Source organism: Eschrichtius robustus, chromosome 15, assembly GCF_028021215.1.
Source record: "Eschrichtius robustus isolate mEscRob2 chromosome 15, mEscRob2.pri, whole genome shotgun sequence".
Lineage (NCBI taxonomy): Eukaryota > Metazoa > Chordata > Mammalia > Artiodactyla > Eschrichtiidae > Eschrichtius > Eschrichtius robustus.
In genome coordinates this window covers 19,834,900-19,848,911 of record NC_090838.1, presented here as the reverse complement: position 1 = coordinate 19,848,911, position 14,012 = coordinate 19,834,900, and the positions used below count along the sequence as shown (strand labels likewise).

At 54.9% G+C, this 14,012-nt stretch overlaps 1 protein-coding gene across 2 annotated transcripts in view; it reads left to right on the top strand.

Annotated features, from left to right (window-relative positions):
* DNMT3A (DNA methyltransferase 3 alpha) overlaps positions 1-14,012 on the top strand; it is a 105,772-nt gene that overhangs the window by 77,488 nt on the left and 14,272 nt on the right. For both annotated transcript variants that reach the window (XM_068563893.1, XM_068563894.1), the window contains exons 7-16: positions 7,807-8,022; positions 8,247-8,405; positions 8,834-8,941; positions 9,157-9,313; positions 9,642-9,791; positions 9,899-9,943; positions 10,692-10,771; positions 11,341-11,453; positions 11,572-11,755; positions 12,003-12,087. In XM_068563893.1, coding sequence (XP_068419994.1) covers positions 7,807-8,022; positions 8,247-8,405; positions 8,834-8,941; positions 9,157-9,313; positions 9,642-9,791; positions 9,899-9,943; positions 10,692-10,771; positions 11,341-11,453; positions 11,572-11,755; positions 12,003-12,087 — 1,297 coding nt within the window. The remainder of the gene's footprint in view (positions 1-7,806; positions 8,023-8,246; positions 8,406-8,833; positions 8,942-9,156; positions 9,314-9,641; positions 9,792-9,898; positions 9,944-10,691; positions 10,772-11,340; positions 11,454-11,571; positions 11,756-12,002; positions 12,088-14,012) is intronic.

The window sequence follows — 14,012 nt, the reverse complement described above, 5'->3', positions numbered from 1 at the left end:
CAGGTTGTGGGGGCCTTGAATGCCATGCAAGGAGCGTAGAGTGTAATCAGCAGGTAGTCACAGGTCTACTGTGTAGTATTGAGGCTTGGGCTGCAGATGGAAGGGCAGGATCAGAAGAGACATCCATCTTGATCTTGTAGCCTCTGCCTGGATAAGGTCTCGCTGGTCTTGGGGTCAGTGGGAATGTTTATGTGGCAGAAAATACGCAGCGTCCTCCCAATATGTGGCTTTGCAGATGGCTTCTTAGGGATCCCAGCTTCTCTGATTCTGAGTACAGGGACTCAGGTGGTAATGTCCTGTTTGAGGGAAGCAACATAACCTCCCCACCTCCCACCAGCACTGGATTTTATGACAAAGCACGCCACAGAATGCTGAACTTTGAGTTAAAACCAGTCAGGCAGGCGTGGCATTCCCACCTGCGCCTGTGGGAGTTGCTGCTCTTGGGGGGAGGATCACGACTTAGCATCTCACGTCAGTTCTGTGAGCTGGAAAGTCAAATTCACGGCACGTCTTACAATCGTGCTCTTCAGAGACAGGAGTGTGACGTACACCAGGATGTTCAATTTACAGATTTATAACAGGACTTGTCCTTTCAGCGCAGATCCTAGTGCTTGTCCTGATGTTTTCTGGCAACTTACTGGTATCAGAGTCACTGGAAAATGTGATTAAAGTTAGAAGTTTGCTTGATGAACACGGGATCAGTGCTGAGAGTCCGGTGTCCTTAAGAGGTATTTTCATCAGGGCTACTGGATCACTGGCTATCCGCCTGCCAGACAGGAAACGTGCCCTCTCTTTCAGGTCGCCCTCCCTTTTGGACCATGCTGGATACTTCCTCTCCAACGCTTCTTTTAGGCTCTTGACATCCACCAGATCTTCTTTTCGTCCAGGGGTTCCTCCTCTCAACATACTTCTAGAACATTTCCAAGAACCTGGCTCACTTTACATGACCCTGCTATTTTAGGTTGACTATCTTTATCTTAATCAAGACCTATCCCAGTAACCACCTGGGAGGGTTACTTTGGAAGGTCGAGGACGTATATGACCTGAGGATCCTAGAAGGCTGCCCTAGTTTTTCCCTGACCTTTTGCTAAAGTCACCTCTTATCCTAGATCTCCGGGTCTTTTCTGCGTTGAGGTCTCTCTCTGCCCACCAAGTACAAAGAGGACAAGAATCTCAGTCTGAGTGACTTACAGTATAGAAAAGGGTAAGCTTACCTGTCTGTGTAGCTACAGGAGAGGGGTGGTGCTCTAAGCAGCGAGGGGACACCGTTGAATTGGGCTTCTTTTTGCTTAAGTTGGGAGCTGTGTGGAAGAGGTAAGATTTGAGCTTAATTTTACTAAAACAAATTTTTTTTATTGAGGTATAGTTGATTTACAATATTATATAAGTTTCAGGTGTACAACACAGTGATTCACAATTTTTAAAGATTATACTACTCCATTTATAGTTGTTATAAAATATTGACTATATTCCCTGTGCTGTATACTATATCCCTGTAGTTTATGTTATACATAGTAGTTCGTACCTCTTAATCCCCTACTCTTATGTTGCCCCTCCCCCCAATTTGAGCTTAATTTTAAAGAATGAGAATAAGGAAGTTTGGCAGCTGGAGGGAAAGGCTACTTTATTAAGTGGGCCAAGAAAAAGTGAAACTGATGGCCCTGGTCCATTCTGACACTTTGAGTCCTGACTGCATGCATAGGCATCATTACTTACTGAAGAAGTCCCAAGACCGTGGAGTGTAGAGTCTAAGGTGTTTAGCCACATAATAATGGAAAAGGAGATGTCATAGATGAGACAGTGTTTTTAAAAAGAGCCGGCCAAGCCAGATCAGAAACTTCATTTTGAGAGGAGGCCTGGGGTGAGGTCTAAAGTGGCCTGTTAACAGGGCTTGGATGCCGGGGAGGCATCAGTGAGAGAAGCCAAGCAAGTCTTATTATATTCCTTGAAGGGTGGGAGCAGGCAAGAGGTATAAACTCACGGCTTCTCATCTCTGCTTGGGGATCTCCTGAAAAATTATACCAAGCAGGTGCCTTGATTGGGTTGAAAGATGGCTTGGAGCAGAATAGGGCCTGTGTTTTACGGAACGGCTCCTCTTTGCTGTATGGGTTCTGGGTCTCAGTCAGGGTTGGGAGAGGAAGTTTGTACTCCCTGAGTATTATTTGGAGAAGGCTCTCTCTGATTTGGAGTCCTCTTCCTTTTTCAGGGCCTGCTTGTTCTGACGGCCCCCAGAAGGGTGCTGAGCCCCAGGAGGGATGGTAGGTAGGCTCTCCTTCACAGCACATCTTTTGACCTCCTTACACCAGCACCTGTTCCAGCTGGTTTGTTCCCGCAGCTTGTGGTTGGAAGCCAGGCACCTGGGGGCATTATCTCCTTAAGTGATGCTGGTATTCCGGGGCCTGGGAGGGCAGATGTCATCACTCCTGTTTTGCAAGTGAAAACAGACTTCTTGGAGTTAAGTGGCTTGTCCAAGGTCACAGTGATAGAACCAGAACCCCAGTCCAGAACCTCTGAGAGTGTGGCTGGCCAAACAGCCCTGCCCTGCTGGGTATTTACCCTCAGCTCCCCTGCTCTTCCTTTTAACTCATCTTGCAAACTGAAACCAGGCTAATCTTTCTTTCTTTTAAAGAAGTATTTATTTATTTATTTTGGCTGCGCTAGGTCTTAGTTGTGGCATGCATGTGGGATCTAATTCCCCGACCAAGGATGGACCCCGGCCCCCTGCACTGGCGCGTGGAGTCTTACCCACTGGACCACCAGGGAGGTCCCCAGGCTAATCTTTCCAAAATACCCTTTCACCCTGTCATGTAAGAAAACCTGCGGTTATTCTTCACTGCGATAGGATATATCCATCAACATCTCTCTCCGCACCCCTTAGCTTTAGTTGTATTGTGGGGTGGGAGGTGAAGGTGGGCAAGTGTTTTCCTCCCTATCCAGCCTAACATCTCTTATTTCCTACCTATCCAGCCTCATTCCAAATCTGATTCATCTTCCAGGTTCAGTCTCTGCTCCACACTGACCTCCTTAACCTCATTTATCATTGACACTACTTATTTTTGTTTGGCTTCCAAGCCATCCTGGCCCATCAGGGTTGGTATTTGTGGTGTAGTTCTCTTTAGAGATGCTTTTCAACGATCTTTTCCAATCTCTCCAAGTCTAGTTGAATTTGTCAGCTCCTTGAGGGCAGGGCCAACAGTGTCTGCTTCTTTGATGTGGGGAGGGAGAGAGAGGGGGGGGGGGGGAGAGGGAGAGAGAGAGAGAGAGAGAGAGAGAGAGAGAGAGAGAGAGAGTGTGTGTATGTATGTATATATATACACATATATATTCTTCTTGGGGGGAGGGGCCTCTGCTCAGGAGGAGGGAACTTGAAATGGTTGAAGCTGCACCTGGAGGCTCCACCTGGAGGCTCCAAAGGAGTGCAGTCTTGAGCAGCAGATGTTTGTGCCTGGGAATGAAGGAATTGCTATACTTCTGAACTCCTCCTCCCCACCCCCCAACCCCGCACCTTGCAAACAGGAAAATGAGACATCCAAGGCTGACCCAGAGTGACCTAGGGGACCCAGGGACTTGGCCAGGAAGTGATTTTCAAAGCCTGAACTCCTCACGCCACGCCGTTTAAGGCAGAGGAGACCACCCCCGGCAACGCTCCCAGTTCCCGTTCTGGAGCGCTCCCAGTTTTGTACGGGCGCTTTCTGCCCATCTCTGTGTGCTCTGAGTTTTCCTACAGTTTCCTGGGCCTCTTCGCTCATCTGTAAGCTTTTCCTTTTTTTTTTTTTTTTTGGTTGTGCTGCGACTCACTTTTAACAACTTTCTCCTGTCTCTCCCAGACGGCCCGAAAGCTCCTCTCTCCTTTTGCCTGAGCTCCTGGTTCTCTGGGCGCTCGCACCTTACCTCCGCAGCTGGAGGGCAGCCCCTTCCCTCCCGGTTCTCCTCCTTCCCTCCCCGCGCGGCCCGCGGGCTCCCGGCCTCGCCCCCCGGCTCCGCGCCGGGCTCTGGCGGAGTTGGGGGAGAGGGGGCGGGGAAGGCTGGCCGGTTGGAGGGGCCGGGCACCGCCTCCAGCCTGGCCTGGGCGGGGCCCTGGGAACGGGCGGAGGCCCAGCCGCGCCCCCCAGGCCCCAGCGCCGGCCCGCGCCCCTCGGACCGAAGGAGAGGGGCTGGCCCACTGCCAGCGTCTGAGAGCCGGCCCCCTCCCCCGGCCCGCTCGCAGCCAACCAGGCACTCCAGCGGGGCCCACGTGACCTGGAGTTCTAGACAAAGAAAATGTTCAATCCCTCCCCCCCACCTCCCCCCTCCCCCTCTCTCTGGCCCCCTCCGCCCCCCAGCCCCATCGCCCCCTTCCCCTCCCCCCAGACGGGCAGCTACTTACAGAGCTTCAGGGCTGGGGCTCACACCTGAGCCGGACCACAGAGGGGCTGCACCTGGCCTTATGGGTAGGTTCCTGGATGGAGCCCTGGGGAAACTGGGGGCGGGGAGGCGGCCGGGGCCGGTGGGAGGATCTCTGGGCCTGCAGCCCTCTGGGCTTGAGAAGAGTCAAGTCTGCCTCCCCGGCCCGCAGGAGCTGGCTCCCCTGCCTGGCCTGAGTTCTGGAGATGCTGAGTTACTGCTGTCCCACCCACTTCCTCCTCAGGAGCCCCAAGCCCCACTCCTTCCTGCGCTCAGGTGGGACCAGGCGGCTCAGGGGCCAGCAAGAGCAGGCCTGGTGTGAGCCTGGGGCAGTGGTCAGCGAAGGCTGGGGGGCAGGCCCCGGCCGTGGAGTTGGGCTAGCAGCGGCGGTTTTGCTGAGCTGGCTGGCAGAGGGGTTGTTGGCATTTCCTTGCTGACCTGTGTTCCTGGCTGGTGGACCACGCCGTCCTCAGGCCGTGCCAAGCTTGTGGCCTCTTGAGAGGGACAGTTTCCTCTCCTGCCTGTTCCTGGGAGCCACCGTCAGGCCGCCAGAAAGAAGTGGTGTCAGGGTGGGAGGGAGCAGTGTGACCCTGACAGGGGGCTGTGGGGTGGCCTGACGCCGGCCTGTGATGGGAGAGGCACCTGGGACAGCCCGGGGTCCGCGTGGGTCCCTGGACCTCTGACCTTTGGAATGGGAAGCAGCCTGAGTCGCAGAGGGAGGTGGAGGCGGGACAGCTGCCCGAGGAGATGGGACTGGATGGGGAGGCCATGCCTCCACCAGAGTGGAGTTACCAGTGGCTCTCCAGGCAGAACAAACTCCAGGCCAAGTGGCCTCCTCGAGCCGCCGTAGTGGGGCTGGTGTGGTGTCTTCCTGATCCTGCCCAATCTCTTGGCTACTCTGGGGTGGGACCTTCTGAACTGAGGTGGGGGGGAGCCTTTAGCCCAAAAGCCCCAGCCCAGAGTTAACCCTTATTTCTCCTATTGTCCGGGGGGTTGGCATGAACGTGGAAAAGGGGCCTCCTGCACTGCCCTAGGCAAGTCTATTCTAATGAGCCCCTCCCCCACCCAGCCACCCTCTCGCCTCTTCTTCCCCTTTCCTCTTGCCTCCTGCTGCTAACCCACCCCCTTCTTCCTTCCCCCACCCCTGCTGGCCTTGTCCCGATGGAGGCCCCTTCCTCCCCTGCCTGCCAAACCATGCTGGGTGCGTGTTCTCCTGCACCTACTGGGTTGGGGGCGCTTAACAGCCATCAGCAGCACCGTCTGACAAGCTGGGGGAAGTTGTGGGGGAAGAATAATGTTCAGGAACTCACTGTGGAGGGGTTGAGAAGAGAGACAAAGGGGCTGAGGGGGAGTGAGGAGGGTGGTGTCAGGCACGACTGCCTTCTAGACTGGGGGAGGCCGGGGGGAGCCCGACGCGCGCGCCCCGGCCCTCCCCAGTGCTGCTTGCTGTGGATCCTTTCCCACTGCTGCCTCTTGCCACCTGCGCACCTTGTTCTGGCTGAGGGGGCCTGTTGCCCCTGGAAACTGGGTCTTTTGGCAGAATGGTGCTGCCTTCCAGCCAAGGCAGCACCCTGGTCTAGGTCAGCGGCCGTGCCTGAAGTTCACGGAGGCATGGTGGAGGGAAGGGAGCAGAGACTGCTAGGCAGGGCATTTATCTCAGCAGATCTGGCCCTGGGATAGCACCGCTGCAGCTGACAATTCTGAGAGAGAACCTCTCTCCCCACAGGGTTGAGTGCACACCTAGGCACACCTTGTGGGTGAGGAGGAGGTAGGTTTTAGGAAGGGGTGGGGCAGAATCCCCCAGGTGAGGGTGGGGCTTGGGAGGGAGGAGCAGGTCCTCTGCGTTCTTCCACCACCCCCCCCCACCCCACCCCGGAGCTCGCTCTCCCAGCTGTTTGTGGGCTGGGGGCAAAGGATGCTTTATCCCATTTTAGAATTTGTTGAGTCAGAGAAAGAACTAGGACTTCCATCCTTGTGTTTTAGGAATTGCCACAAGAAGCAGATTTGGTCTGTGGCCAGGAGGCAAAGACTTGAAGATAGAACAAAATAAAATGAATCTAAGAGACAGTAGACCACTGAGCTGTTCTTAACCTGGGACCTGGGGGTCCATTGACAGGCTTTGGAGAGTCCTTGGAATTCTTGGTACATACATATGTCAGCTTCTCAAACCAGTCAGAAAAGGTTAACAGAAATCCTTCAGTTCAAACTCCTTTTTAGGTGGAGCAACTCAAGGGACTGCTCCAAAGTCGGCTGTTAATTAGTTGCAAGGCTAAGACAGGAATATAAATGCTGTGACTTCCAGCTTAGAGGTCTTTTACTACAGGTAATCTTGAGGGTGGGTTTGTATTCACAGCGCTAAGCTCTCAGGGAAAGCTTCGTGTTGAAGATGGGATTTTTTTCCCTTTGAATCTGGTGTGGTGAAAGCGGGTGCAGAGCCTTGAAGCTTGAGGGCCACGTGTCCTAGATTCAGCTGTTGGGGTGAGATGGGTGAGATTAGGTTGAATGGCCCTCAGAGCTAAGTATCAGGTATTTCATTCTCCTCTGCAGGGTGATGGGAATACTGGAGCAGGTTTTGAGAAGGAATGGGCATTGCAGGTCATAGCCTGAAAGATGAGCGTGAGACGGTGAAAGGATGGAGGCTGTTCAAATTGGGAGAATACTTGGGCTTGGATTAATTTGTCAGTGGGATGGCAGAGAGGATGCCTGGCTATACTGTGGACTCCCTAAATAGTTGTTGAAAGAATAAGTGTGTTTATGGATCTGAAAGGTGCACATAGAAAGAAGACATAGAATCTGGTGACAACATACCTTAGATGTAATCCTGAGAACTCCAGGATGGCGTGTGAGCACGGGAGCAGGCAAGCTCTTCTGGGGCTTTTCGTGGTGGTTGAGCAGATGGGGAAGGAACCGTGCGCTCTGAACACAAAACAGTGATTTCATCGTTACGTATCACAACAAAACTAGAATTGTGGTCTGGAAGCCAAGACCGGGAAGAGAAGGGGTCGATTGCCCAGGAAAACTGTGGAGAAAAGGACAAGAGGATCCATTTCTAGATCGGGGAGTAAGATAGGAGAGGATGGAGCCAAGGTCTGTGCCTAATCTAAGGTGCATGATTAGTATCTGAATAGAATTGATCTTTCTGTATCAAAGGATGGGCAACTGATGATGCTGACAATTGAGGAAGATTAGACGAGGGAGGAAGATCTCCTAAGAGGCACAGAAGGCTGGAATTGAGCCAAGTGATCTGAGCTCACCTCTCAACTTCAAGTCTTTCTGTTTTCCGTGACAAGCTGGTTGAGTTGATGAGGGAAGAACTCCTCTCTCCGGCCCCTTACCTTCTGTCACTGTCTCCAGACCGTGGAGAGATTGAGAAGAGCCCCTTGAGTATCAGCTCAAGGTAACTTCTGTTCCTTGTTTCCCCAGGCTGAGAAGAAAGCCAAGGTGATTGCAGTAATGAATGCTGTCGAAGAAAACCAGGGGTCCACCGAGTCTCAGAAGGTGGAGGAGGCCAGTCCTCCTGCTGTGCAGCAGCCCACCGACCCCGCATCCCCCACTGTGGCCACCACGCCTGAGCCCGTGGGGGCTGACGCTGGGGACAAGAACGCCGCCAAAGCAGCTGATGATGAACCGGAGTACGAGGTGAGCGGCTGGCTTCACCTGCCTCGTCCAGCTCCTCCCGTCCTGCTCTCTCTACCCGACCCCAGGCCTCTTTGTCTCTCCAGTCTCGCTCTGTCCATTCAGATGGCGCTCCCTCCTGGCTGTCCTGACCCTCAGATGCCCAGGGCTGGGGTTGCTTTGGGGGGAATCAGGGTGGCAGGGCCTCGTGACCACCATGTAATGACTTCTGCTCCTTGGGGCTCCAGGACGGCCGGGGCTTTGGCATTGGGGAGCTGGTGTGGGGGAAACTGCGGGGCTTCTCCTGGTGGCCAGGCCGCATTGTGTCTTGGTGGATGACGGGCCGGAGCCGAGCAGCAGAAGGCACCCGTTGGGTCATGTGGTTCGGAGATGGCAAGTTCTCAGTGGTGAGTCATAGGGTTTGGCGGTAGCCTGGCAGGGGCGGTGGGGGGGGAGGAAGGGGTCTTGGTCCCAGGGCCTCTGGTTTTAGCTGGGGGCGTGGTTTGGAATTGGGATGGTAGGAGGGGGCTCTGCTCGTCCCCACTCTGTATATGTGTGATTGGAGGAAGCCCTTGAGATAATTAGGTTGCACTCCAAGAGTCGGATGCCTTCCAGGAACCCTGTACCCAGAATTCCCTTCCACCTGCATTCAGGTCCTCCCCGACACCGGGGCTTGGACTCCTCCTTGACGTCATGTAATTATTTACTGGTGCATCCGGTCCTCTTGAGGACGGAGGCCGGGCCCTAATGCCCCCACCCCTGACCACACCGGGCAAGTGGTGGGCGCTCGGTGAGTGTGGAAGGAGGAGCAAACGAGGGCGGGTTGTGCCTTCAGGTGTGTGTGGAGAAGCTGATGCCGCTGAGCTCCTTCTGCAGCGCCTTCCACCAGGCCACCTACAACAAGCAGCCCATGTACCGCAAGGCCATCTACGAAGTACTGCAGGTCAGTGCCCCTCCGAGGGACTCAGCAGGGGGAGCTCAGGCGGCAGGGACCACCGTTGGTCTGGAAGCTGGAGCACAGGGGTTAGGCCTGGGCAGAGGGTCTGCCTGGCAGGCCCTCGGGCCTCTTTTTCTCCTTACTCGTTTCCTTTCTGCACCTTCTCCCACCTCTTGCCTGAGCCCACCTTCGCTACTCTCCCCACACGTGTTGCCCTCCAGGTGGCCAGCAGCCGAGCGGGGAAGCTGTTCCCGATGTGCCACGACAACGACGAGAGCGACACTGCCAAGGCCGTGGAGGTGCAGAACAAACAGATGATCGAGTGGGCCCTGGGAGGGTTCCAGCCCTCTGGCCCCAAGGGCCTGGAGCCCCCAGAAGGTAAACGCAGGTGCACTAGCAGCTCCGCACCCAGGCTAGGAAAGCCGTGCTTAGGTGGGGCCGTCAAGGCCTCCTCCATCAAGCTTCGCAGTGGGAATGGCCGCCGTCTCCCTCTCCCTGGGGCCAGGTAGGGGCAGTGCCAGTCTGGGACTTTGAACAAGCTGCTCCCCCTTGGCTTGCTGGCACTGGAGACTTGGGAGCTAGGGACAAGCTGGGCACCGGGCCGCACCCTGCTACACCCCGTTGTAGGTAGATGGTCCAGGGGGAGAGAGCTGGGATTCCTCGTCAGCCAGTAACCGTGACCTCATCACGTGCTTTCCCGATCCAGAGGAGAAGAACCCCTACAAAGAAGTTTACACAGACATGTGGGTTGAACCCGAGGCAGCTGCCTATGCACCGCCCCCACCAGCCAAAAAGCCCCGAAAGAGCACAACTGAAAAGCCCAAGGTCAAGGAGATAATTGATGAACGCACAAGAGGTAGTTGGTCTGGCTCTGGAGAGAGCGGCAGGGTGAGGCCGGCGTTCAGAGGAGTGGGCATGACCCCCGAGGCCTCCTCTGACGCCGGGCTCTCCTCCCCTCTGCAGAGCGGCTGGTGTACGAGGTGCGGCAGAAGTGCCGGAACATCGAGGGTGAGTCCTGAGGGGGCAGCTGGGCCTTGGCCCTGGGAAGTCAATTGTCTGTTCCACTTGGGCCCTAAGGTGGTGGCCGGCACAGAGTACTATAGGTACAGAGAAAGGTACGATGCCGTGGGACATCAGTACTTGGTGACAGGATGTGTCCTGCATGTCCCACCACCTCCAGCCTGCTTGACACACACATCTATTTTCTGGTGCCACGATCTTTCCTGTCGGTGGTGGGGGCTGGTCATTAGGGTTTGGGACACTCCAGTGGGTCAGAGAAGGGTGGCCTCTCTTGGATCTGAACTTGCCCTTTTACCTTTCCTCACCTTCTCTCATCTGGGGGTCATTAGCGCATCCCATGTCTGTCTCCCTTGGCCCAGTGATAGTGTGTCCAGCTCGGGGCCCTCAGGGCCAGGAAGGATGAGGGCAGGGGCCCAGGCCTTAAGGATTGACTGCCCAAGGACATCTCCAGAGTAACCCAGGGTCAGGCCCCGTTCTCACAAGTGGGTTCTTACCCTCGTACCATGCCTTTCCTGGAAGGCGGCATTGCTGCTCAGGGAGATGCATGGGCTCCTGAGATTGGGGCCACACTGCCTTGCCTCCCTGTTCCATGGGGCCGCTTCCAGACTCTTTCCTGCCTTCTTTTCTGGCTACTGCTCCAGCACACCCCTTGTTATAGCTTTTCTGGAGCCGGGCTTTGGCCCAAGGGGGGAGGGGGCCCTTCTGTGACACTCACTCTGCTTCCTCTGGTTTCCAGACATTTGCATCTCTTGTGGAAGCCTCAACGTCACCCTGGAACACCCTCTTTTCATCGGAGGAATGTGCCAAAACTGCAAGGTAGGGGCACACCCAGCAGAGACGAGGCCCCTGGCTGACCACACCTCCTGGCCTCTGGGCTGTAGGCGCCTGGGGTAGCTAGCTGTGGGGGTGACTCCGAGGTTTGCTCTTGAAGCAGAGTCCTGATAAAATGGACCCTTGGGTTTCAAGCGTTTGACTTGCTGTTGCTTTTCCTCCGAGAGATCCTTGCCCCCTCTAAAGCCCCATTCACGTCCCCAGATGTGGGCTCACAATGTCACAGTCACTAGTGTGAAGTGGGCGTGGACAGGCTGATGGGTGGGTCACTGTGCCCTGGGTGCGGGGGACCACAAGGCGGTGCGGGCCTTCTTTTCCAGGCCTTCCCACGTGCCTCTCCTTGGTTTGTCCACTGCAGTGGGGAGACATGGTGTCCCCTTCCCAGATCTGTGGTCTGGGCTGGACCCTGGCTGGATGGGTGGCGGGGTCGTGTCTCCAGGGCTGTGTGTCGAGGTTTCAAGGCCAAAGCCCGGAGGCTGGGTTCATAGCCTGCCTTCGCCCTGGCTGGCCTGGGTGCTGCCTGGTGGTCTCTGAGCCTCTGCCGTGCTCCCTAGAACTGCTTCCTGGAGTGCGCGTACCAGTATGATGATGACGGCTATCAGTCCTACTGCACCATCTGCTGCGGGGGGCGCGAGGTGCTCATGTGCGGGAACAACAATTGCTGCAGGTGAGGCCCCGCCCCCGCGCGTAGTGACCCTCCCTCTTTGCCCTGCACTGCGGCCACACTCCATCCGGGACTGGCCTTGGGGTGAGAGTCCCCTCCGCTCCACTGGGCTTCATTCCAGGTGCTTTTGCGTTGAGTGTGTGGATCTCTTGGTGGGGCCGGGAGCTGCGCAGGCGGCCATTAAGGAAGACCCCTGGAACTGCTACATGTGTGGGCACAAGGGCACCTACGGGCTGCTGCGGCGGCGAGAAGACTGGCCCTCTCGGCTCCAGATGTTCTTCGCCAATAACCACGACCAGGAATTCGTGAGTGCTGGGCCAAGGGTGGCTCTTCTCACCCCCCGCCTGCCAAAGCCAGAGGGCAGACTCCACCAGAGTGAGAGCGCTTCGGTTGGTCGGGGGCCTGGGCGCTGGGCAGCGGGGCCTGAGCTGCGAGCGGGCTGTGCAGGTCTGGAAATCCCAAGTGCTCACAGTTGGCCGGGAGGCCAGCCCCGCGTGCGGGTCTGTAGGACACTCCTGGACACTCACCTGGCCTGTTGTGCTGGCTGCCTAGGACCCTCCGAAGGTTTACCCACCTGTCCCAGCTGAGAAGAGGAAGCCCATCCGGGTGCTGTCCCTGTTTGATGGAATCGCTACAGGTGAGAGTCATTGGCATCTTCGTCCTGGGACGTGGGAGCTGGGCTCAGGGGACTGTGTGTGCATAACTTTGGCAAAACAGAGTGACAGTTAACATTACAGCTGTTAAAATATTGCCATAAGGAGGAAACTTTTGTGTTCAATGAAAAGTAAAAGTAATTGGTAAACCAGCATGTTTGGTGGGCATTCCCTTAGTGGGGGCGCGAGGCCAGGGTCGGGGGACGGGAACGGGGGCAGTGGGAGGGAGGCGCTCCAGCAGAGGATAGAGCGATCACTGGTCAGAGACTATCGAAGATTTTCACAGAACCTCAAAGGACAGACTTGGCGACCAAAGCAAAATCACAGGCAGCCCTGTTGTGCTTTGATTATAAGTCGCAGTGAAAAACAAACTCTAAACAAGAGAGTTTAAAGAATATTTAAATCGCCCGTAATCCTATGATTAGTGTTTTGGTATATGTCCTTTTACGTTTTTAGATTTCAGAATTTTTTTTCTGTGCATGTGTGTGTTTATATAATCATACGTAGATAGATAAATAAAACAAAAGGATAGTAAAATGCATAGTAAATAGTAAAATGTGTGGTAATGTGCCTTTTCATTTATGATATCATGACTGGTTTTTCATGTCAACCAATATAGAACTACATTATTTATAAATGCTACATAGGATTCCCTGGAGGGAAACTACCATAATTTATTTAATGAACCCCCATTTGGTTGTTTACTTTTTTCCCCACCGCTATGAGCTGTGACAAGCATCCTCGTACGTGCATCTTTATATACTTAAACCATTAACTTTTAGGGAATACTGGGTCACCGTGTAGCCACTGTTTTTTGTTTGTTTTTTTTTTTAATGAAAGCTTCTTTATTTATTTATTTATTTATTTTTGACTGCGTTGGGTCTTCGTTTCTGTGCGAGGGCTTTCTCTAGTTGCGGCAAGTGGGGGCCACTCTTCATCGCGGTGCGCGGGCCTCTCACTATCGCGGCCTCTCCTGTTGCGGAGCACAGGCTCCAGACGCGCAGGCTCAGTAGTTGTGGCTCACGGGCCCAGTTGCTCCGCGGCATGTGGGATCTTCCCAGACCAGGGCTCGAACCCGTGTCCCCTGCATTGGCAGGCAGACTCTCAACCACTGCGCCACCAGGGAAGCCCCTAGCCACTATTTTTAATTTCATGTGGTTCTTGACATGAATACTCATATACACCCCTCAGCTCTGCCCCAAGGCTGAGGCTTTTCAGTCCTTAGGAACCAAATAGTGCTCCTCAGAACTTGTCTTCATGGGACCAAAGGGAGATAGATGGGCAGGCTGGGCCCAGAGACCTTGGCCAGAGGGTGGGGAAGGCACCTGGGCCAGATGTCTGTCTTCTGTTCCCAGCTCAGTGCTGATGTCATGTGAACCTAAAGGAGTTAATGTACAGCTTTGGTTTCCCAAGGCTAGAACCTTGAAGCCTTCTTAAGCCACGTCACACTCCAAGAGGCCGTGGAGGCTCCTTGTGGGGAGGTCTTTTGGGAGCAGTGGGAATGGTGCTGTGTCTCCTGACACAGGGCCTGTTCTGTTTCCTTGCCTCAATTCAGCAAGCCTTTATGGAAGGGCCATGGTCAGGAAGTGTGAGTAGTCAGTTCAGGAGGAAACGCACTGACTGAGACCGCCCACTCTGTCTTGAAGACATTTGCAACCCAAGAGAAGGGCTGGCTTAGGCATGCGAGCTGCTCTGAGGTGGAGGAGGTGCCACCTCAGAAGGTGCTGGGGCTTACAGAGGAGGGGAGGCCATCCTGGGGGCTGTAGGGTGGGGTGGGCATCAGTGAAACCTTTCTAGAGTAGGTGGCATTTACCTTGAGTCTTGACGGATGGTTGAATTTTACGGCAGGAGGTGATAGAAGGGCTGAGGAAGGACCAGTGTATGCAAGATACAGAAACAGCAAAGCCCA